The 23,302-nt window shown below is 44.1% G+C and overlaps 3 protein-coding genes across 3 annotated transcripts; 2 read left to right on the forward strand and 1 right to left on the reverse strand.

Annotated features, from left to right (window-relative positions):
- Positions 1 to 2,985: 2,985 nt before the first annotated feature.
- On the reverse strand, positions 2,986 to 6,050 carry BJ212DRAFT_1571029 (Metallo-dependent hydrolase). The gene is made up of 15 exons (XM_041342059.1): positions 5,811 to 6,050; positions 5,668 to 5,757; positions 5,258 to 5,611; positions 5,159 to 5,208; positions 4,740 to 5,096; positions 4,644 to 4,682; positions 4,479 to 4,588; positions 4,297 to 4,429; positions 4,144 to 4,243; positions 3,885 to 4,083; positions 3,760 to 3,837; positions 3,695 to 3,707; positions 3,515 to 3,640; positions 3,394 to 3,459; positions 2,986 to 3,340 (listed from the first exon to the last, which is right to left on the reverse strand). Exons 3-15 carry the CDS (start codon positions 5,580 to 5,582, stop codon positions 3,242 to 3,244), a joined length of 1,695 nt encoding a protein of 564 aa, XP_041186870.1. The 5' UTR covers positions 5,583 to 5,611; positions 5,668 to 5,757; positions 5,811 to 6,050; the 3' UTR covers positions 2,986 to 3,241.
- Positions 6,051 to 7,026: 976 nt separating this feature from the next.
- BJ212DRAFT_1304323 (uncharacterized protein) lies at positions 7,027 to 8,370 on the forward strand (the record flags this gene model as incomplete). The annotated part of the gene is made up of 6 exons (XM_041333570.1): positions 7,027 to 7,052; positions 7,110 to 7,176; positions 7,348 to 7,379; positions 7,419 to 7,515; positions 7,564 to 7,589; positions 7,701 to 8,370. 6 exons carry the CDS (start codon positions 7,027 to 7,029, stop codon positions 8,368 to 8,370), a joined length of 918 nt encoding a protein of 305 aa, XP_041186871.1.
- An 8,048-nt stretch (positions 8,371 to 16,418) lies between these two features.
- Positions 16,419 to 17,456, forward strand: BJ212DRAFT_1284482 (uncharacterized protein; the record flags this gene model as incomplete). The annotated part of the gene is made up of 1 exon (XM_041331826.1): positions 16,419 to 17,456. A coding segment is annotated over one exon (1,038 nt), but the record flags the coding sequence as incomplete, so codon positions are not given.
- Positions 17,457 to 23,302: the final 5,846 nt, after the last annotated feature.

Here is a 23,302-nt window from a genome sequence, read left to right on the forward strand (position 1 = left end):
CGTGCTCAAGCGAGCCAGAATACACAAAGGCCACACGTATATCTTATCGTAGCGTTGCGTCTGCGCCAGACTCCAGTACCCGGTTCTGATTGCTATTCACTGCACTACAGTGACATTGTCTGCTGTACAGGATAAATACATCCTGGGACCTGTGTCGCGAGGAAAAAGTAGAAACACCAAGCAAGGTAGAGAAAAGCAAGTGGGAAAATAGGACATCGAGACTCAAGAGGGACTCTCAGCTGTTTGTCGACGTTTGTGCGAACAAGCTCAGCATGCAATTAGCATTCAAACAGACATCGACGAATCTGTAGAACACGGTACGACGACTCGACTTGTCAAGTGGATCGATCTCAGAAAGGGAGGTCAAAGACGCCCGACGTCCTAGAAAATGAGTATACCCTGGTATACCTCGAATAAATAATAGATACGGAGTAAGTGATTGGAACCTATAGTTACCTGTGCAAGTGCAATTACGATGAGCGACGTCGATGTCATCTACGCTCCACTATGTGGACCATAGCTTCGGATCAATGCACAGCCCTCGGCCATTTCTGAGTGGAGTGCAGGGATTGTAGTCAAGTAACACCCCTAAGTTGTTAGAGCGCGAGTCAGAAAAGAGTCGACGCTGCGTCTCTGTTTGTGCTTGACTGAGGGATCTTGCCTGTGCTAAGTACTCGATCTTTTTGAAAAACAGTACAGGACATAGAATTTACTTGTATTGAGAGCAAAAATGACCGGGTTAACCTTAGGTTTGACTAATAATTGAAGTTATTAGTTAAAGCATAACCAGCACGTAGGGCCATAATGGTAATTCACCGTCCCTTTTGGGCAGTTCTAAGGTCGATCAGGGATGCACGGTGATGCTTTGTTGAGGAGGATTAATCGTGGCATCGGGATTCGGCAGTGGCATAGGCAACGACAAGGGTCATAAGGTACACGAATTGAATGAGCTTCATGGTATCTGGTATAACTATGCTTCAGCCTATGATGCGACCTTGATAAGAAAACCACACCGACGGAGAGTTTGATTGTGCAATGTGCGCAAAATTTCTGTGACAAAGTCTTAGAAGAGCTATTGTATGTTAGTTCAATAAAATGCACATAGTGTGGCACAAAAGTGCCACTCACTGCAACAGGAGGCCTTCGTCTCTGAGGTCCTTTCAACTCAATCGAGTTGATTTTATACTTGTTTTCGTCAGCGCTGAGAACACTTACTCAGAAACCAAGTTTTATTACGAGAAGACATGTAGTTCTGTTAATGAGATCCTTCTACTTCGCGATCCGCACACAAGTCTGAGGCGCGCCAAGTTAGTGATAATCAAATCCAAGTCAAATGAAGCCAGCGGATTGCAGTGATCCCAGAAAAGATAATCATCAAATGAGTATTTGCCCAAGATCAAATTGAAATATTGGCCACTGCTGAGCGCTAGAGTAAGGATTATGGATAATCATCGGCAAATTAGATCAAATACTGGCCACTGCTGCGCCCTTGAAACCTCAACATGGCCATTTTCGAGCGGAGCACATGGATGCTAGTCAAACAACACCTTCAAGTTGTCAGAGCTTGTCAGCCATATGAGTTCAGAAGAGAAACGAAATGGACGCGGCGTGATGCACATGTGAGTGTGACGTGTCATTACATAACGCAGCACTGACGAATATTAATGCCCACAACCATGGCTTAATGTCATTTTATCTGGCCCCCCAAACGCAGGCTTATCTATATGGCTCATTTCATGATGCGCACATCCCACCATAAGAAATATAGACGACGAGCTTCGTTGAACACGATGATCTGCCTGCAGCTAATGATGGATTATGGTAACATTATAAAAATTTCTACAATTAGCATGATCCTCTTGCTAATTTCGCCACCTCATTTCACGACGCGTACATCCCACCACAAGAAATGTAGATGACCAACTTCGTTGACCCACGTTGACCACGGTGATCAGCCTATTAATGACGACTTCGAACAGTATCACATTCTCTACAATGATTAACATGATCCTCTTGCTAATCCCGCCACCTGTCTATAATCGCCTACCTGTATACTGCCCCGCCCACTCACGGACCTATGTCGGTTGATTTGTGCTTCCCAGGTGGTAGTGTCGAATATGACTCAATCATCGGGAAGCTCCAACCCACCGGATCTGTCCAACGTCGTCTCCTTACAATATTTGCCCCCGTTGGCACAAGCCTACTCTTTCATGCGTGAGTTCCCATTACAACACTATATTTCTGCTGTGCCATCCTAATTATTATTCTGCAGTACGGAAATCCCGTGCTCATCCCAGGTATTACTTACCCAAAGTGCTCATACGAGGGCCAACCTCGGACTCCTCAAGTATTGTCAAGGAGCTAACTCAGTATCACCTTCGGCCTGCTGTATTCCACAATCATCCGTTTACATGCTTCGCTCGGTCCTATGCAGATTACCCAATGTCTTAGCACCTTCAATTGGAATTGTTGAAAAGAAACTCCCGCACCTCATTCTATCCGTCGTGTCTGAATTATCATCAGACATGCAAACCACATCAATATACCCGACTCTGAAGGTATTGAGCAACTTTACAATATGGTTGGGTAGGCAGTCGACGAACAACGCCTTCCCGGCTAGTGCGCTCAGTGAACCAGTAACGATTCGCCAATGATATTTTGATTTTCTGTCGTAAGTCAGCATAACTACATGACATAAATCCTAGAGAAAGTGCTCTGTGCAAGCACTGCAAGGTATACAGCGTTAGAGCTTGTGCTACGATACTCATAGCTACAGCATCTCTAGCAATGTTCTAACATCCATCATATCGTGAACAGAAGTCATGTCCCTGACTTGTACGATGATATTGTTATCCGACGTAATTCTCTTGTATTCCCCACCACGCTGCTTCGTAGGATTCGACGTTTCACATGAACTCACAGCTGTTGCAGTCATTATATTGAACCAACAACTTGAAAGACGTCGATGACTTTGTCACTCACTCCGGAATGCGATTAGTTACCAAGGGATATTATCATATTGTATGCAGCCCTTGGACTACCGACACTTACATGAGACCACTGAAATGGTAGGGGTTTGGTCTAATACTAGTAGTAATATGATACCGTTCGTAACGGAAGGGTCATAAGGAGTACCCGCATTGAATATTGACACAAGTATGATAAGTTTATGCATCTCCACAACATCCAAAGCTCTATATTTCGGTATTTCGGTATTTCGGGGAGCCAAAGTTTCACTGAATCACGGATCCATCGCCGCAACCTCTTCTACGAATTTGGCCCATTGTCGTTCCCATGCATCCATAGCTGTACGCTTACTCCGTTCGTCTAGCATGGAATACTACACAGGGAACATTACACAATGCAAGAGACAAGGTCAAGGACATGGCTCACCGTAATGCTGTCACGGGCCATCTGGCCAAGAGTAAGGAGCCCCGTTACTTCACTTGCTACCAGTACCTAGAAGCGGCTGATGAGTCTGGTTCCAGCAAGAGAGAAACAAAGAAGAGGTCACCTGGAAGAAATCAAAAGACAACCCCATACTATTAAACATCGCAGGATCGTCGGAAGACAGTACCACCGGAATGCCTTGGTTCATGATTATTGGGAGGGGGTGCATAGGCATAGCTGAGGTAAGACGCTATCATTTCTTGAGTCAACATAAGGCTCCAAGACAGTATACAGAAAAACCCACTAGCACTTCATTTCTATCGAAAGATCAAAATCAATTGGAGGTGCCTATTTGCACGAGTCACTCACGATATAGGGCAGACTTCAATTGCGATTTTCTTTTCTCGACAAATTTGCATCAATTTGGGATGCTTAGCTAGTGAAAATCTATGCAATGAGTTAGCGAGCGCTTTATGCTATACAATGCACCTAACCCGTGTCCTATACGCTTCGTTCCAAGAAGAATCGCATCATACAGGTTCATGTCCGCTGCAGTGCCATCACCTAAAGTTTCACCAGCATGAAAGATGAATGGGATGTCCGGATGCTGCTTGGCGAAACGCAGAAGTGGCTCTGCGTAATCAATGAGCGGTTTACACTCCGCCCCATCTTCGTGGCCCACGAGATCAAATCCTGGTAGATAGAACTATTAAATCTGGGTCTGCTGACTTATAACAAACCCGCGGGACTTGCCAGCAATAAGGTCCGGGAATTCCTGCTTGAATCTGCTGCACTGTTCTAGTTCCGATTCCAATTCTTCGGGGGAGACAATTCTCAGGGTATTATAGATAATCTAGGAAAAAGATCGGCCTGAGCTTGCATAGGTCCAACCGAAACCAAGCTAACCTTCAACCCAGCAAAATCGTCTTCTTGACCTTTCGCCTTCATTTCCGCTTTTATTTCGTTTGTGACCTCTCGGAATATCATGAGTAATTCGCGTAATTCAAGTTTGGTCTTCGCGTCCTCTGCAAGTATGTATCTAACGAAATGTCAGGTATCTCAATCATGGACATGTCTTTCTGACTTACTTTTTAAAAAAACTAGTTCGTACCTCGATGTACGAGATACCATCATCTATTGACGAGCGAATGAACATCCGCAAGTATTCCTTTTGAATCGGCACGAAACGAATGATGGGCTAAGTTTCATCAGTACATGCGCACATCTTGACTTCCGGTACGCTACAGACTCACATCAGTCACGCCAAAGGTACTTCCAAACTTCAGCCAAATCTGCAAGTCTCACATTAAGGACGTGTTCACCAGGTTACATGTCAGTATGGAGCTCACTTTCATCGGTGTATTGTACGTATTGTACGCATCACTGGGATTGATCATGAAGGCGCTGAGCACCCACTCATCAAATCCAGCAGGGCCGCCCAATGCAGGATCGAAGAGCTCTCGCGCCTTCTTCATAGGAACCCAGCCACCGGTGTATAAAACATCTGTGATACCAATTACATCGGCAGCAGGGTACTGCTCCACAGGAATTGGCTGGATTGTGGGCAGTACTGTTTCGAGAGACGCTGTGTCTAACGGACCAGGGACGCGGATATGTATCGCGGGATGACCCAATGCCAGATCAAGAAGTGTTCTCGCCTCCACAGAGGCGTTCTGGTGTACATGCAATAGCCCACCCTTTGGCATCTACAGGGGAATTGCGGTCAAGATGATTGGTGACGGGACGCACGGTGATTTTCTATGCTTACTTTGGAGACTATTTTACTGTAGAGATCCGTCTGTAAAATGATTTCTTTGGCTACACGCAGATGTGAGATGAAGCGCTAAGTACGAGCCGAGCATCATACCATTCAAGAACTCCATCCCTGGATATGGGTGAGGGATATGCTCGTGATTAATCCCCCAAACAGTAATAGCCTCTTTAGCACGGATGGAGCGCACAACTTCATCTGCCTTCAGTTCAACCGCGGTGTAATTCGCACGAACACGGTCTATTCGCAAGGCGCGGTCCTCTGTGATAAGCTTCTCACGTCTTTGTAAGTAGTCAACAAGCATTGGGGAGGACATTAACGAAGAAGAGGATGGTGGTAGTTTCCATGAAGTCAATGGCTTTATAAACGACTCCCTTTGTGGCATGTTGCTGTCCTCGGTTATGTTGGCCTGTGGCAACATCCACTAGCGTATTGTCCATGCCAAGGCACCTACACTCAAAATGAATGAATAACAATGTCGGACATCCCATAGTGGAAAGACCCACAGAAGAACAGTGTGATGGACCGGAATTGTTGCGCAAGTGTGCATAGGCCGTTTTGTCTTAGCACCGCCCTAGTTAACAGTATACCTCGGACTTGTAGCCAGACCGTTAGAATAAAGTTGAAATGCACAGGAATCTTAACCTACATGGCCGCCGCTAGTAAGTGGTCCATGCCATAAGGCACAAGTTTCAGAGTCGAATATCGGAAAAGACTTTCCAGGTAGCCGACAATGGCAGTTTGCAGTGCTCATCCCGGAGGATTGAGCCGAATTCCGGATGGAAGTCCGAAGTGTGATGATTGGCCTAGCTTCAAGTTACTCTTCAACCTTGAGCCTGTTCAGCAACCAAAATTTACGAATGTTTGGAATGTGTATATGCAAGAGGTGTGCGTTCGCAAAATCCCGAACACAGAGCTCAACTTTAGATAAGCAAAAAAACCTTAATACATAGCCACATGAAGTTACGAGCCACACGTTTTGAGTTCCTCGCCAGCAGTCTCAAATCATCGTAAAATCGTTTGGCGAGTACCGTAAAGGGGGTGTTTTTACTACTGTAGAATAGATCTAGATAGTTATTCTAATGAAATACGAGCATGTAGAGACGGTACCTGCTAAATGTCAGATCTTGGATGTGATTTTCGAGAACACGTGACTAATAATTAATATCAATATGACACGTCAATATCGATTCGACGCGTCTCGTCAACAACTCGCATCTCTCTCTCCTTAAACCTCATTCACTATGTATTCTACGACTCATAAATCTATATGTTATGACTCATGGTTTGCTTCTAGTAATAACAACAACAATGCTGCATACATCATGGACTTCGAGGACAATTCCTATCAAACAACACATTTCAGATCAAGTCATCATTCGCATTATTCTAATACATCATCGGGACATTCGCAGACACCAACTATAGACTTTCAAGTACCATCACACACAGACAATCATTTGCATAGTTCATCTTGTAGTATACCTGACTATACCTCACTCAATTCTCACTCTCTGAGTCGATAATCCTCAACCAACAGCCAATCATCAAATACATCTTCAGTCCCAGCCTCGGTCTTGGATAATGATAATGACATTGATATCAAGGCACAATTCAAACTCAATATGCCTGAATCCCTGCATGTATTATTCAAGGCCAATTGGCTACAAGTATTGGATCAGTTTGGAGACTGATGGAAAATTCTTTGTCCTGAGTGTGGAGACTGGTCCCAGACCAGTATCCACACAGGCCTACCTCTTTGCACACCTGGTCAGTTCAAATCATTAACAAATCATTGAGGAAGCAAAAAGTGTGCAGTGGCTGCTGCAAAAAAGCAAAACTTGACATCTCAAAAAGCCAGTACAATGGTTGAGCCTCACCATCAACACATGTGAGTTCATTTTGGCCGGATTTTGTCAACAATTGACTATCATTATGTCATTTTCAGTAACATGGATGATTGGGATGTTATGTGGCATTCTGACATGCATTTGCATTCTCTTAAAGATGACATTGTGTGTCCAGGTATCCCTATCAATTGGCCTGAGGATCTACACTTGTTCTACATGTGCTTTCCTTGGGCATGCTACAATGATGGACCAGATGGACTCCCATTCACCATTGACATCACAGTTCCCTGACTCCCTCGCGCTTGTTCAAAACTTTGCATGCATGTCACTATTCAGGAACTCTACCCATGTGAAGAGTGTGGCGAAATGTATGTGCACATCTATTGCCTCATTGATATCACATGTAGTCCCAAGGCCCATATGAACTATCAATATCTGGGTCTCGCACATATGCGAGACACAGTTACAAAACATGCCAATCAAGTCAATCAATTGAAGCTGCAGGTATGTTTTTTTTTATTGTTCATCTGTATTGTAATTAATGCTCTATAGACTTGTAACGACTCACACAGATATATGTATGCTCTCACTCAGCTGGACGATTACAACTGGCTCTTCATGGCTATCTCTGAAAATGACATCCCTCACATTCATCAAGTTATCAACATTGCTTTATGAAATGGTGCCAGCATCAGAGAAGTCATCAACAAGTTAGAGGATGCTCTTGAGGGTGCATACCGACCACGCGGATATGGTGCTGATGATTTGGATATTGCCACCCTGGTCTTTAGACTGGGGGGGCATCAGTTGCTTTTTGCACTGAACCAGAAACTCAACATCCCATCCCTCCACACTCTTCGTACTAATTCAACATTCACATCTATCATGCCGACCATTGGTCCAATACACAACAAACAATTTGACCACAACATCCAAACAATTGTTCTCAACACTTGCTCAGATTTGTTGCCCTTGCGTGGCATTAGCTTCATGATTGATAAGATTGCACTTGGGGAGATGGCAGTCCATTTTCGTAAGTTCAACAAAGTTGGAGGCCTTTGTTGGAAGCACTTGCATGTTATCGACCTGGTTCTGCACACATATGACTCCACCATCAGTATTGTGCAGAAGATCCACGATGGCCATGTCCATCTTGGAAAGGAGCTCACTGTAATCGGTCTCTTGTGCTTTGGAGAAGACAAGATATACCCTATCCTGGCAGCGCCCACTTGCAAGACAGAGGACACCTCAGACATGGAGTGCATCCTTGCACAAACTGTTGAACACTGGAACTCAAGTCATGCAGCTGCATCCATTGGACCTGCTTGGTCTTTTGTGATGGATGGTGATACCACTTGACGTGCTGTGGGACACAAACTTTTCATTAAGACACCTTTAGTTCCAGACTCACCTTTGTATGGCACACTGATCAATATGCTGGGCCTCAATTTGTTTACTGGTGCAGGTGAAATGATGCTTGATTTCGACTTCAAGCACATTTTTAAGCATAAATTCTTGTTTTATGGCAATGAACACTATTGATTTAATATAAACCTAGGGATTTGCACACTCATATAGTCACCTGTGGGCATTGTCTTGAATAATGGCCATGTCATTAATTCAATGATGCTTGCACGCTATCTTGTGTGGTTGCCCACATATGAAGAAGCCACTGTGACGAAACTGCTTTACCCTGATGACCCTCAAGATGACCCTTGGGCAGTTGAGCTTATGCTTGCCATCATCGAATTCTCAAACTCCCAGCTCCACATCACCAATGATTCATTTTCCCTGGACATCAACACTCGTGCTGATGTTGCATCAATCTATCTACTCAGTAAACTCCTTGAATCCATCCTAATGCCTTTCATCCATGTCGATCTCTCTTTGTCCCAGCAATTTGAGCACCTCAGCCATTATTCACACCTTGCTTTCTCATTTTTCCATGCTCATTGCTGCTCCTTTATGTCATATCAACTCTATTACGACACACAGACAATGACAAAGAATGCTATATTCTGTTACAATGCCCCACTCTTTTTCCCATCATCACTGTGGACTCCTATATGGCTGTACTTCTAACGCTTCCTTTTCACTGCATTGTTTCCTCATGGTCTCCCTTATCTCTGACTCATACCTTGTTTTCCCATGAACCTTCCTTTCTTAGTAGTCGTTACCCTTTGCCCAGCTTGGTCTGTGCACAATTCCCTTACGTATATAAACCCTAGTTACCACCTGTATTTTCTCTAACTTGAATCTACTCAGTTCTCTCTGATACTTGAACTCTAGCTCCTTGGGAAGGAGGCTAGCCATTGTCCCATTTGAACTCTAGATCCTGTGGGAGTCTAGACAATCACTCCTGAGGGAGGCATTTACTCGATAAGGCTTAGTCCTTGATCGACTTTGATCTTGATTCCTTTATTGGAATGACACTCTATCCGAGTTTGTAACAAAAGATTCAAGTTTCCTTTGAACCCCTCCATCTGTAGGGCTTTACTCTTTGAACCCACAAAACTGATTGATTGCCAAAGTGGCACCCTCCAAGAAAAGCAAGAAGGCTTTCTCTGAACAAACCAGGATTTCATACAGTCCCTATCCACCTAACTCTCCTAGATGAACTTCTTCGTCACAAGGATCCTTTGACACTCCCCGCACTCCTGTCCTTCCTACTCTTGCTGTCCCAGGCCCCTCTTCCATTACACACCGCACTATTGTTTCTCATTTTGAAACAAGTGCACCAGCACCTGTAGAAGACAGAGATGAAGAAATTCCTGACACTCCACCTGTTGAACCGGTAGCACCACCCAGATTCCCAACCCCTGAACCAGATGCAGACACAGACTCAGACACTGACGATGACATGCCCAAACCAATTGAAAGGAAGATTTGCACTCCACCTGATTTTGATGGAAACCGAGATGGAACCTCTAGGTTCCTTCACCTTGTCACACTCTATCTTGACACAAATGATGAAATCTATGATACTGACACCAGAAAAATCGCCTTTGCCCTTTCATTTATGAAGGAAGGTATAGCTGCAGCATGGATGGAAGATTTCATCGAACATGCCCAGCAACCTGACCCCACATCCACTCATGGAGAAAAGAACAGATATGGAATCTGGGACGAATTCGTCTCCCAATTTGAAGAAACCTTTAACCTGATCGACTCAGCTGGTACTGTGCTCCATAAGCTCCATGCCCTTAAACAAGGCAATGACTTAAGCAAGTACATAGCCACATTCCGACAGCTCTGTAACCAAGCTAAGATCTACAGCTTCAATGCTCAGAAAGATTACTTCCTCTGAGGCCTTAAACAGCCACTCATCACAAAACTTTGCAATTCTGGAGAAATCCCTGACACCCTTGATGGAATAGTTAAGAAGGTGATATCCATTGAAAACTCCTATCAGCTTCTCCTTTTCCATAGACCCCAGAACAACAACAAGAACACCCGATTCAATGACCACTGATCCACCCCATGCTTCACTCCTAGAAACAATGACCCTAATGCCATGGACGTTGATCGCCTCTCTGAGAATGATAAAAGAGAGTATATGAAGCAAGGAAAATGCTTTTCCTGTGGAAAGGTTGGTCACAGATCTAACGATCAAGAATTCCACCCCTGGAATGGAGATGCCAGAAAGAATAACTATAAAGGAAAGCAAACGGTAAGGCATACAGTGCCTAAAGAAGAAGACACCAGCAAGATCGAAGATCTCGATGATGATGAAGATCTCAATGCCCGAAGAATGGATTTTTGAACCAGGAGCCTACTGCAATGTTAGCCACTCCTTGTATCGATGTACGTATCGCACACAATGTAGGAAAAACTAAAGAACTAAGGGTCCCGGCGACCGTCTTTTCCTCCATACATCCCAATAAATCATTGCAAACCACTGCTGTTGTCAATTGTGGCGCAGCTGCCACATTCATCCATTGGATGTTTGTAAGAAAACACAGAATCAAGACGGATCGTTTTGAAACCCCTTTCCCTATCCGAACCGCCGATGGAAAGATCTCCAAGGACCCCATCACTCATTATTGTCACCTCGCAATCAAGATTGATGATCAACTCATGATCAGAAAATTCAACATCATGAACATGAGTGACAACGATATGATCCTCCTTGGGAAACCTTGGCTTTCGGCCATGAACCCTGACATCGACTGGGCTAAAGATACCCTTCGACTTCCTTCTACCCCCAGATCACTTTGACTTGAAGAAGTATTCAAGAAAAAATGGGGCTTCTCCCCTGCACCTCGCAGAAAGTCACAATCAAGGAAGAAGAGGACCTGGAACAATTCAAACCTGCCTGTGTTCCACTTCCTGTAAATGGGAAAAGAACTCTTGAATGATGAAAGGAAAAGAAGAAAGAGGAAGAACCACTCCCACCTCTTTGGCCAGATCCTGATGAAGATCCTCTACCCCAATATGACACCAAAGACGATGTCTGGGATGACATTCCCACTGAACCAACCTTCCTTTGAAAAGTTGATGACCCTATCACTTATCCCATCAATGACGATGAAGTATTAATTGAATATGCCAAAGACAGCTCTTCTATTACTCTTTTTGAAAACCTTTCCTTCGACACACCCCTCACTCATGATGGCACTTCTGCCTCTGAGATCTGACGAGCTGCAGCTTTATCTCCTTTAAGAAACTCCTGGATCTATGCATGGAAGACCAAAGAAGATGAAGAATACTTGAAAACTAGCAATAAAGCTCAAGAATTCGCTCTCAAAGACGCCCAAGAAAAGAAAAAGAAGACCTTTGAAGAGCTCGTCCCTGACTATCTTCATGACTTTGCCAATGTTTTCGCCAAAGACAGCTTAAACAAGCTTCCTCCATCTCGACCAGGTATTGATCATAGAATTGAAACCAAACCCGGATATATTCCGAAATCCACAAAAACTTACCCCTTATCTCCAAAAGAAACCGATGCTGTGAAAGCTTTTCTTGATGAGCACATTGCTAAAGATTTTATCCAACCCTTGAAATCTCCGCAAGCCAGCGGATTCTTCTTCATAGGAAAGAAAGATGGATCTCTATGACCTTGCCAAGACTATTGTTACATCAATGAGTGGACAATAAAGAATGCCTATCCCCTTCCTCTGATTCCCCCTCTCATCGCCAAGCTAAGGGATGCCAAGTATTTCACCAAAATGGACATCAAATCCAGATACAACAATATTTTGATCCACCCTGATGATCGCTGGAAAGTGGCATTCACCACCTCCTTCGGACTCTTTGAACCGAAGGTCATGTTCTTTGGCCTATGCAACTCTCCTGCAACGTTCCAAGCCTACATGAATCAGACTTTCCAAAAAGAAATCGCTGAAGGATGGATGATCATTTATATGGATGACATCCTCATTTTCTCGAAAACCCTAGAAGAACACCAGAAACAAACACACTGTATACTTGACATCATTCAAAAAGAAACCCTTTTTCTGAAACCTGAAAAATGCACCTTTGACGCTCAAGAAGTCGACTACCTTGGCATGATAATTTGCCCTGGACAAGTCGCAATGGATCCAGCCAAATTATCTGGTATCAGTCAATGGACAACTCTGACTTCAGTAAAAGAAGTCCATTCATTCCTAGGGTTTTGCAACTTCTATCGACACTTCATCTCCCATTACTCCGACCTTGCACGACCCTTGATAGACCTAACAAAGAAAGATGCTGTCTTCACATGGTCGCAATCATGCACCAATTCCTTTGAGAAACTGAAGCAGTGCTTCTTATCAGAACCTGTCCTCTGAAACCCTGACCCTTCCCGACAATTTGCCCTTGCAACCGACACTTCACTTGTTGCCACTGGAGCAGTCCTCCTTCAGACTGACGAGAATGGTGCTTACCACCCAAGTGGCTATCTCTCTCAATCTTTTAATCCTGCTGAACGAAACTACCAGATCTACGATCATGAACTCCTTGCTATTATCCGTGCTTTGAAAGCATGGTGACACTACCTTGAAGGGAACCCTCACCCTGTCATCGTTTTCACTGATCACAAGAATCTCCTCTACTTCCACTCTGCACAGAATCTCACTCACCGACAAGCACGTTGGCAGTTCACCCTGAATGAATTTGATCTTGAACTTCACCATGTCCCAGGAAGCAAACTTGCTGCTCCTGATGCTCTTTCACACCGTCCTGACCACTCTTCTGATCCCTCGGATAACTCCGATGTCACACTTCTCCCGGACACTATGTTTTCTTATTGACAATGACCTCACCAATGCCCTGAAATCCACGAACCCCCTCTCTGATCTGGTCATCCTTGCTGGGCAACAAGCCCTTGACAGGTTAAATGCACCCCCTATGAAATCAGCCCTCTCTGATTGGAGATTTGATGATGGCACTTTGTTTTATAAAAACTGTGCTTATGTCCCCATTCATCTCTGACACCATATTCTCCACCTTCACCATGATTATCCCACCACTGGGCACCCAGGACGCTTTAAGACCAAAGAATTAGTCAAACAAGACTATTGGTGGCCCGGAATGGGCACATTTATCCGCAAATACATCGAGGGTTGCACCCTATGTCAGCAAATGAAATCTGACACTCATCCTTCCACTCCACCCTTGAACCCTATTCCCTCCTCTGCGCTTCACCCCTTCTCACAGATCTCCGTAGATCTAATCACTGATTTACCTGAATCAGGCAGTTTTGATTCGGTTATGGTCATGGTAGACCATGGCCTTATGAAGGGGGTAATTCTCTCACCATGCAAGAAAACCATCACATCAGAAGGAGTCGCCCAACTCTTTTTCAAGAAAGTCTTTCTCAGATTCGGACTCTATGACAAGATCATCTCCGACAGAGGACCCCAGTTCGCCTCTAAATTCACCAAAGAACTTGGAAGACTCCTTGAATATGAAGTCACACTTTCCACCGCCTACCACCCACAAACTGATGGACAGACTGAACATCTGAATCAGGAACTTGAAACCTACCTTCGCATCTATTGCCACTCCACTCCTCTTGATTGGGTAAAGCATCTACCCATGGCTGAATTTGTCCACAATCATTGAAAACATGATGCCTGCAATTTCTCCCCTTTCCACCTCATGATGGGTTATGAACCCTGAGGAATCCCCTATATTCTCCCAAATTCTGCTGTCCCTGCAGCAGAAGATTGAGTCAAATACCTTCAAAAGATCCGAGAAGAAGCCATCTCTTGTCACAATCTCACCATGCAACACATGTCTGATCGGACCTTTGGAAAGAAGTTTGAACCCTGGATGATCAGTGAGAAAGTCTGGTTATCAGCAAAGAACCTTATCACTGGATTACCCTCAAAGAAGCTTGCCCCTAAACGCTATGGCCCTTTCACAGTAGAAGCTGTTCTCTCCCCTATCACATTCAAGATCCAACTCCCTACCTCCTGGAAATCACATCCTGTCTTCCATGCTTCTGAGTTATCCTCCTATCGGGAGACAGAAGTCCACGGACTGAACCACACCAAACCCCCTCCTGACATCATCAATGGACAAGAAGAATACGAAATAGAAGCTATTCTCGCCCATAAGGGAAACATAAAAGGAAAACGACACTTCCTTGTATCATGGAAGGGTTACCCTTCTTCAGATAACTCCTGGCTCCCTGAAAAGGAATTAGACAATGCCCAGGAAATCCTCAAAACCTATAAAGACCGCCTTCAACTCTCTCGACTCCTTACCTAGAAACCTGATCCCTGAATATGCCTTCTTCAAGATCTTCGAACTCTTCTCTTGAACTCCATCGCTCTCAGCTCGAACTTCATCACAAGTGAGCTCTTGTTGAATTGACCCTTTCTTCTCTCCCTTGTGTTTTACCTTTAGACCATTTCTTTTCTGAAGACATTGATTCTCTTTCTTTAATGACCATCCATTGCAGTGCAGACCTAGCGTCTAGCTATGCCCATACCATCGCAGCCCCCACCAAAGAAACCACCAAATGTTCCATCATCTATCATATGACCAAGATCAAAGCACTTGCTGCAGACAGACTCATAGAAAAGGGGTTTGAGCAAGCTCTCACCCCAGATATGGTCAAACTGGAGTGCTCTGTCTCCACTGAACCTCTTCGTTTCACTACCCAGGAAGTCCCTAGATCTCCATCAGAATCTTCTGATGATGACACCCCTGTCCCTGCTCCCTCTCAGCTCGCAGTCCGCTCTACAGGAAACCCACACCACACTTGTGGTAAGAAAAGAAACACTGTTGCCTTTGGAATAGGCCTCTCTCGTCCCTTGACACCATCCCCTGCACCACCTATTATCATTGATGAAGACAAACCCATGTCTTCTTCCGATTCTCACGCTCCTTCTGAGGAGACTTACTGAGACTGAAATGGTGTCAATTATTCCACCATTACTTGTCGCTACTGCCAGCAAGAAGGACATCGTCAGGTCCATTGCCCTTGCTACTTCTGCCCAGAATGCCACCACCATGCTCCTAAGCACCTTACCACCTACTGTCCCACTCTTCAAGGATGCCGTATCATTAATGCCAAACCTGGCTCGTGGGCCTTCCATCATCAGCTTAAGATCTATGAAGATAGAAAAGATCTTGAACAAGAGGAGCATGAGAAGCAGTTTGCGAAAGATGCTGACTTCGACCCTAACAACTATCAGAATTTTAGTGACTAAAGTCGGTGACTTTAGACATTGACAAGGGGGTAATGTTACAGTGCCCCACTCTTTTTCCCATCATCACTGCGGACTCCTATATGGCTGTACTTCTAACGCTTCCTTTTCACTGCATTGTTTCCTCATGGTCTCCCTTATCTCTGACTCATACCTTGTTTTCCCATGAACCTTCCTTTCTTAGTAGTCGTTACCCTTTGCCCAGCTTGGTCTGTGCACAATTCCCTTACGTATATAAACCCTAGTTACCACCTGTATTTTCTCTAACTTGAATCTACTCAGTTCTCTCTGATACTTGAACTCTAGCTCCTTGGGAAGGAGGCTAGCCATTGTCCCATTTGAACTCTAGATCCTGTGGGAGTCTAGACAATCACTCCTGAGGGAGGCATTTACTCGATAAGGCTTAGTCCTTGATCGACTTTGATCTTGATTCCTTTATTGGAATGACGCTCTATCCGAGTTCATAACATATCCTGCCTTGTGAAGCAACAGTCTCTTGATACATATGCACCTTTTTTCCTTGGTGATGTTGGAGATGACCCCCTTGAAATTCTATTTGGGCACACTCACATGATTGGTGGGCACAATTTGGCTTGTTCCTATGCCCAGGCTCTTGACCACCTTGCTGCTGCAAAAGATATCAATGGAGTATTCAAGTGTCATCCTGAGCTTGATCCGGGTCACTGATGATTGAAACTCACTTGTCACGAGGGAGTTGATCACATTAATTGAGAGGTCTGGGAGGGTGATATTGTATCTGGTTAATGCGATCTCCCATTATCATGGCACAAAGGTCATGATGATGCACTTTCAATCCTTACCACTTCACAGCTTGATCTGGCTCATTACTCCTATGCGGAACTCTTCACTGCTACCTCTGGCATCGACATGCTACATCTGTTTGGACAAAACAAATATCTTGGCATCAATAGTACAGACGATGAGCTCGATGACCCAAGCCAAGTGCCCAGACCTCCCCCTCTTATTGCAATGTCTCCTACCTCACAGTGCCTACTGGAAATGGTGTTGAGTGAGGATGGTGTTGAGGGTGCTGGTCTTAGAGAGTTGCAGGGAGAGAATGATGATGAAGAAATTATGTTAACGTTTCAAGAGGCCCTAATTGATGACTTGCCTACTGATGCCCCCCCAGCTCAGTCCAACCATCCTCACACTCTAGATCCATTGTCCCCTCCCTTACCACAAGGCCTAGGTATCTGTCCCAATGACTATCTGCTGTATAGTGGATGCTGGATTCACAAACAGATGGTCTGCTGTCTAGTTGTTAATAAGGACTTTGTCTCAAAATTGCTCAATCAACTTGAGTGCATCCATGCAGGCTATACAAAAGTCAACAAACAGATCAACATATCAGCAGGACATATCACTAACCAGAACTTATTCCTCATTGGAGATATTTTTCTTACCATCCTTTGTTCCACTCGCACTCTTTCTATTGGCATACTTCATTTGACTACAGCAACTCTCAGCAGTATTTCTCAGTCATCAATCAACATAGGCATGATGAAGGCTTCAAGAACCATGGTGAAAATCACCGGTCAACTCCTCAGCATCATTTCTACTCGCCCTTTACCTGACATCTCCCAGGTATTCTTATGGGACGGTGGATATATTACAGCGCATTTGGTGATTCAAGGTTCCTCACAGTCCACAGAACATGTCATTGTTGTGACTGTCCCAGGTTCTCTTGTTGAGCCTGTCAATCCTGAGCCTACCTTCATTAGACTACATGACAACATCAATGTGGATGAGTTCTTGCAAGTGAATGGGGGCCAGAGCATGTAGCAGATATTGTGAGACGCTCTGCAAGCAGCTTGTGACCTGCTATGGGCGAAAGCAGTGGAGATAAATGTCCCCCTTAAGTCAATCACAGTTGTGACTCCTTCAGATGAGACCAAATTTCCTTATAGATGTTCAGATGGTAAGTGTTTCATGTTTGTCTTGTCAATTTGTTCCTAATGGTACATTTTCACTTACAGGTACTCCCAGTGTCATTTCTATGGAAGCTAGTAATTTGCTTGGAGTGTCCAAAGGGGATTGAATCTCTGTGTGTCCCCTTTGTGAATCTAGCATCCTCAACATGTGGAATCACATCGGTCAGCACATCTTGCATGTGCTGAGTAACACACTGGAGGTCACTTTGAAGGAACTGGTACAATTTTTTGATTACATTTTGTACTTTACACTTATGACTATCTACAAGGTTGGCAACATACAGTGGCTCAAAAAACTGTCCACATATTTTTGCATTTTTTACTATTTACAATATTGTGTGAGAATACATAAAGACCTCAGTGACATGCTGATACCATATTGTAGTGCTGCTTCAGGGCTTTGGATTGAGCACCACATCGTGAGAATCAGAGGAGATATGGTGGAGATACAAGGCTCACAAAATGGTGACTCATGCAGACAGTTTTTTGAGCACATATTAAAACTATATAAATCATCATTTATGACACCATAACAATCATGCCACCATTAAATAAATTATAAAGTGGTGTCATTATGTCATTTTAAAACCATATCTAACTATACAAACCAAAAATTTCCATATGTCATGGTTATATTCACCATGAAAGCCACCCCCCCTGCTCAAAGGGATAATATCCTCTCTCTTTCCTATTCTGGCCTCTCTGCTTGTCAAATTTCCTCTAGAACTGGAGTATCCAAGTCCACTGTGGCCAAGTTCATCAAAGAAAGTCACACAGACAAGGAAAACTTCTGTGAAGGGCGTCCATCCAAGCTCACCTCTACTGATAGGAGGGCTATTATTCAACATATCACTACAGGAAAGGCTGATAATGCTGTCCAGGTCACCTATTACATCAATTCCACCATCACATTCCCTGTCTCTTTACACACTGTGAGAAACATTCTCAAGACAGCTCATCTCAGGTCAGTAACAAGGAAGAAAAGGCTCTCCTCTCTATCACACATATGCAGAGAGGACTAGCACCCTTCTTTTTTCACATATATACCTTGCCATCTGACCCAATCCTATTTATTGTGGTCTTATATGATCATATAACATGCTTCCATTCCATGTAATCCAATTCTGATGGGCTAAGGCAAAAGTTAGTCATCTCTGTTTATGTGTGATAGAGAGGAGAGCCTTTTCTTCCTTGTTACTGACCTGAGATGAGCTGTCTTGAGAATGTTTCTCACAGTGTGTAAAGAGACAGGGAATGTGATGGTGGAATTGATGTAATAGGTGACCTGGACAGCATTATCAGCCTTTCCTGTAGTGATATGTTGAATAATAGCCCTCCTATCAGTAGAGGTGAGCTTGGATGGACGCCCTTCACAGAAGTTTTCCTTGTCTGTGTGACTTTCTTTGATGAACTTGGCCACAGTGGACTTGGATACTCCAGTTCTAGAGGAAATTTGACAAGCAGAGAGGCCAGAATAGGAAAGAGAGAGGATATTATCCCTTTGAGCAGGGGGGGTGGCTTTCATGGTGAATATAACCATGACATATGGAAATTTTTGGTTTGTATAGTTAGATATGGTTTTAAAATGACATAATGACACCACTTTATAATTTATTTAATGGTGGCATGATTGTTATGGTGTCATAAATGATGATTTATATAGTTTTAATATGTGCTCAAAAAACTGTCTGCATGAGTCACCATTTTGTGAGCCTTGTATCTCCACCATATCTCCACTGATTCCCATGGTGTAGGGCTCAAATGAAAGCCCTGAAGCCATACTACAATGTGGTATAACCATGTCCTTGAGGCATTTGTGAGTTCTCACACAATATCATAGATAGTGAAAAATGTCAAACATGCGGACAGTTTTTTGAGCCACTGTACATCAAGACCTCAGTGTGGGAAACATCACCATACACAGGAATATTGGCATCCTCATTGATTGGGACCTAGCAAAGCTAACTACCATCCAGGGTTCTCAACACAGTGAAGTCATGAAGATAGTCAGGGACGAGTTCTTCAAAAGTCTTTTTTTTCTTTTCTTGGGCATCTTTGAGAATGAATTCTTGAGCTTTATTGCTAGTTTTCAAGTATTCTTCATCTTCTTTGGTCTTCCATGCATAGATCCAGGAGTTTCTTAAAGGAGATAGAGCTGTGGCTCATTGGATCTCGGAGGCAGAAGTGCTATCACAAGTGAGGGGTGTGTTGAAGGAAAGATTTTCGAAAAGAGTAATAGAAGAGCTGTCTTTGGCATATTCAATTAATACTTCATCATCATTGATGGGATAAGTGACAGGGTCATCAACTTTTCGAAGGAAAGTTGGTTCAGTGGGAATGTCATCCCAGACATCATCTTTGGTGTCATATTGGGGTAGTGGATCTTCGTCAGGATCTGGCCAAAGAGGTGGAACTGGTTCTTCTTCTTTCTTTCTTTCTTTTCGTTGTTCAAGAGTTCTTTTTCCATTTACAGGAAGTGGAGCATAGGCGGGCTTACATTGCTCCAGGTCTTCTTCTTCTTCAATTGTGACTTTTCTGCAAGGTGCAGGGGAGAAGCCCCATTTCTTCTTGAATACTTCTTCAAGTCGAAGTGATCTAGGAGTAGAAGGGAGTCAGAGGGTATCTTTAGCCCAGTCGATATCAGGGTTCATGGCGGAAAGCCAAGGTTTCCCAAGGAGAATCATGTCATTGTTACTCATGTTCATAACATTGAATTTTCCAATCATGAGTCGATCATCAATCTTGATTGCGAGGTGGCAATAGTGGGTGATGGGATCCTTGGAAATCTTTCCATCAGCGGTTCGGATAGGGAAAGGAGTTTCAAAACGATGTGTCTTGATTCTATGTTTTACAAACATCCAATGGATGAATGTGGCAGCTGCACCACAGTTGACAACAGCGGTAGTTTGCAATGATTTATTGGGGTGTATGGAGGAAAAGACGGTTGCCAGGACCCTTAATTCTTTAGTTTTTCCTACATTGTGTGCGATATGTACATCGATACAAGGAGTGGCTAACATTGCAGTAGCCTCCTGGTTTAAAAATCCATTCTTCAGGCATTGAGATCTTCATCATCATCGAGATCTTCGATTTTGCTGGTGTCTTCTTCTTTAGGCACTGTATGCCTTACTGTTTGCTTTCCTTTATAGTTATTCTTTCTGGCATCACCGCTTTGGGGGTGGAATTCTTGATCATTAGATCTGTGACCAACCTTTCCACAAGAGAAGCATTTTCCTTGCTTCATGTACTCTCTTTTATCATTGTCAGAGAGGTGATCAATGTCCATGGCATTAGGATCGTTGTTTCTGGGGGTGAAGCATGGGGTGGATCAGCAATTGTTGAATTGTGTATTCCTGTTGTTGTTCTGGGGTCGGTGGGCAAGGAGAAGCTGATAGGAATTCTTGATGGATATCACCTTCTTGACTATTCTGTCAAGGGTGTCAGGGATCTCTCTGGAGTTGCAGAGTTTTGTGATGAGTGGCTGTTTAAGGCCTCAGAGGAAGTAGTCTTTCTGAGCATTGAAGCTGTAGATCTCAGCTTGGTTACAGAGCTGTCGGAATGTGGCTATGTACTTGCTTAAGTCATTGCCTTGTTTAAGGGCATGGAGCTTATGGAGCGCAGTACCAGCTGAGTCGATTGGGTTAAAGGTTTCTTCAAACTGGGAAATGAATTTGTCCCAAGTTCCATAACCATTCTTTTCTCCATGAGTGGATGTGGGATCAAGCTGTTGGGCATGTTTGATGAAGTCTTCCATCCATGCTGCAGCTGTGCTTTCCTTCATGAAAGAAAGAGTGAAGGCAATTTTCCTAGTGTCGGTGTCATAGATTTCGTCATTTGTGTCTAGATAGAGTGTGACAAGATGGAGGAACCTTGAGGTTCCATCTTGGTTTCCGTCAAAGTCAGGTGGAGTGCAGATCTTTCTTTTGATAGGTTTAGGCATGTCATCGTCAGTGTCAAAGTCTGTGTCTGTGTCTGGTTCAGGAGCAGGGAATCTGGGTGGCACTACTGGTTCAACAGGTGGAGCGTCAGGGATTTCTTCGTCTCTGTCTTCTATGGGTGCTGGTGCACTTGTTTCAAAGTGAGAAATAATAGTGCAGTGTGTAATGGAAGAGGGGCCTGGGACAGCAAGAGTAGGGAGAACAGGAGTGCGGGGAGTGTCAAAGGATCCTTGTGATGAAGAGGTTCATCTGGGAGAGTTGGGTGGATAGGGACTGTATGGGATCCCAGTTCGTTCAGAGAAAGCCTTCTTGCTTTTCTTGGAGGGTGCCACTTTGGCAATCAATCAGTTTCATAGGTTCAAAGAGTAAAGCCCTACAGATGGAGGGGTTCAAAGGTAACTTGAATCTTTTGTTATGAACTCGGATAGAGCATCGTTCAAGGAATCTAGATCAAAGTCGATCAAGGACTAGGCCTTATTGAGTCAATGCCTCCCTCAGGAGTGATCGTCTAGACTCCTGCAGGATCTAGAGTTCAAATGGGACAATGGCTAGCCTCCTTCCCAAGGAGCTAGAGTTCAAGTATCAAGGAGAACCAAGTAGATTCAAGTTAGAGAAAATACAGGTGGTAACTAGGGTTTATATACGTAAGGGAATTGTGCACAGACCAGGCTTGGCAAAGGGTAACAGCTACTAAGAAAGGAAGGTTATGGGAAAACAAGGTATGAGTCAAAGATAAGGGAGACCATGAGGAAACAGTGCAGTGAAAAGGAAGTGTTAGAAGTATAGCCATATAGGAGTCCGCAGTGATGATGAGAAAAAGAGTGGGGCACTGTAACACTGACTGGGTACAATGGGAAGAAGGTATCAGAGAAGAGTTAGCGACTCTGCAAGTGGCTGGAACTTGGGAACTTGTAGGCTCCAAATGGGTCTTCCACACAAAGAAAGATGCTACAGGAAATGTGGTTTGCCACAAAGCCCACTTTGTCGCTCAAGGCTTCTCCCAAGTACCTGGTGTTGATCTCTTTGATACTTATGCACCCATTGCAAACCTATCCTCCATCAGGATGGTCCTTGCCTTATCTGCACACCTGAACCTAGAACTTCATCAAATTAATATCAAAGAAGCATACTTGAATGGTAAACTCACTGACAATGAAGTAATCTATATGCACCAGCCTCCAGGTTTTGAATTCCCTGAGCACCCAAATCAAGTTTGTTGCCTTTACAAGACCTTGTATGGTCTGAAGCAAAGTGGCCAGTGCTGGTACCAACAACTTGTGGAGATTTTGGTGGAGAAGCTGGGATTTACACAGTGCACAGTGGACCAAGCAGTATTCTATAGGAGGAAGCAGAATGAGGAACACACCATCATTGTTGTGCATGTCAATGACTGCACACTTGCAGCTAAGTTGATGGATGAAATAAGTGAGCTGAAGAATCAGATTAGAAAGTATGTGTCATATCCCATATGCCAGACATAGATCCCATCATATTCCCACGCTTTCCGGACCTGTTTCCGGACCCCATATCCAACTCATTCCTGGATCCCCTATCCTGTCCACCCTACACACATTCTGCCTAGCAAGACATCCAGACTTTACCTCCTCTTGGATTCTGGACTACATCCACCACCTCACATATCTCAGTCCTGTTTCCGCCCTGCCTTCCAGATCCCCAGATCTCCGGACCTCCGGATATTAACTGTACTATCTCCGGACCTATTCCCACCCTCTGTCCGAGATCCTGCGCCTATCCCCAT

The sequence above is a fragment of the Suillus subaureus genome, assembly GCF_016647635.1.
Source record: "Suillus subaureus strain MN1 chromosome Unknown BJ212scaffold_59, whole genome shotgun sequence".
Taxonomy (NCBI): Eukaryota; Fungi; Basidiomycota; class Agaricomycetes; order Boletales; family Suillaceae; genus Suillus; species Suillus subaureus.

Excerpts from the sequence above, each read along its gene's own strand:
- BJ212DRAFT_1571029 (XM_041342059.1), bottom strand. The coding sequence starts at position 5,582 with ATGTTGCCACAGGCCAACATAACCGAGGACAGCAACATGCCACAAAGG. Across the intron at positions 5,209-5,257 it reads AGGGATGGAGTTCTTGAATG|CCAAAGAAATCATTTTACAG; the intron begins GTATGATGCTCG and ends ATCTGCGTGTAG. Across the intron at positions 4,430-4,478 it reads CGAACTAGTTTTTTTAAAAA|ATACATACTTGCAGAGGACG; the intron begins GTAAGTCAGAAA and ends ACATTTCGTTAG.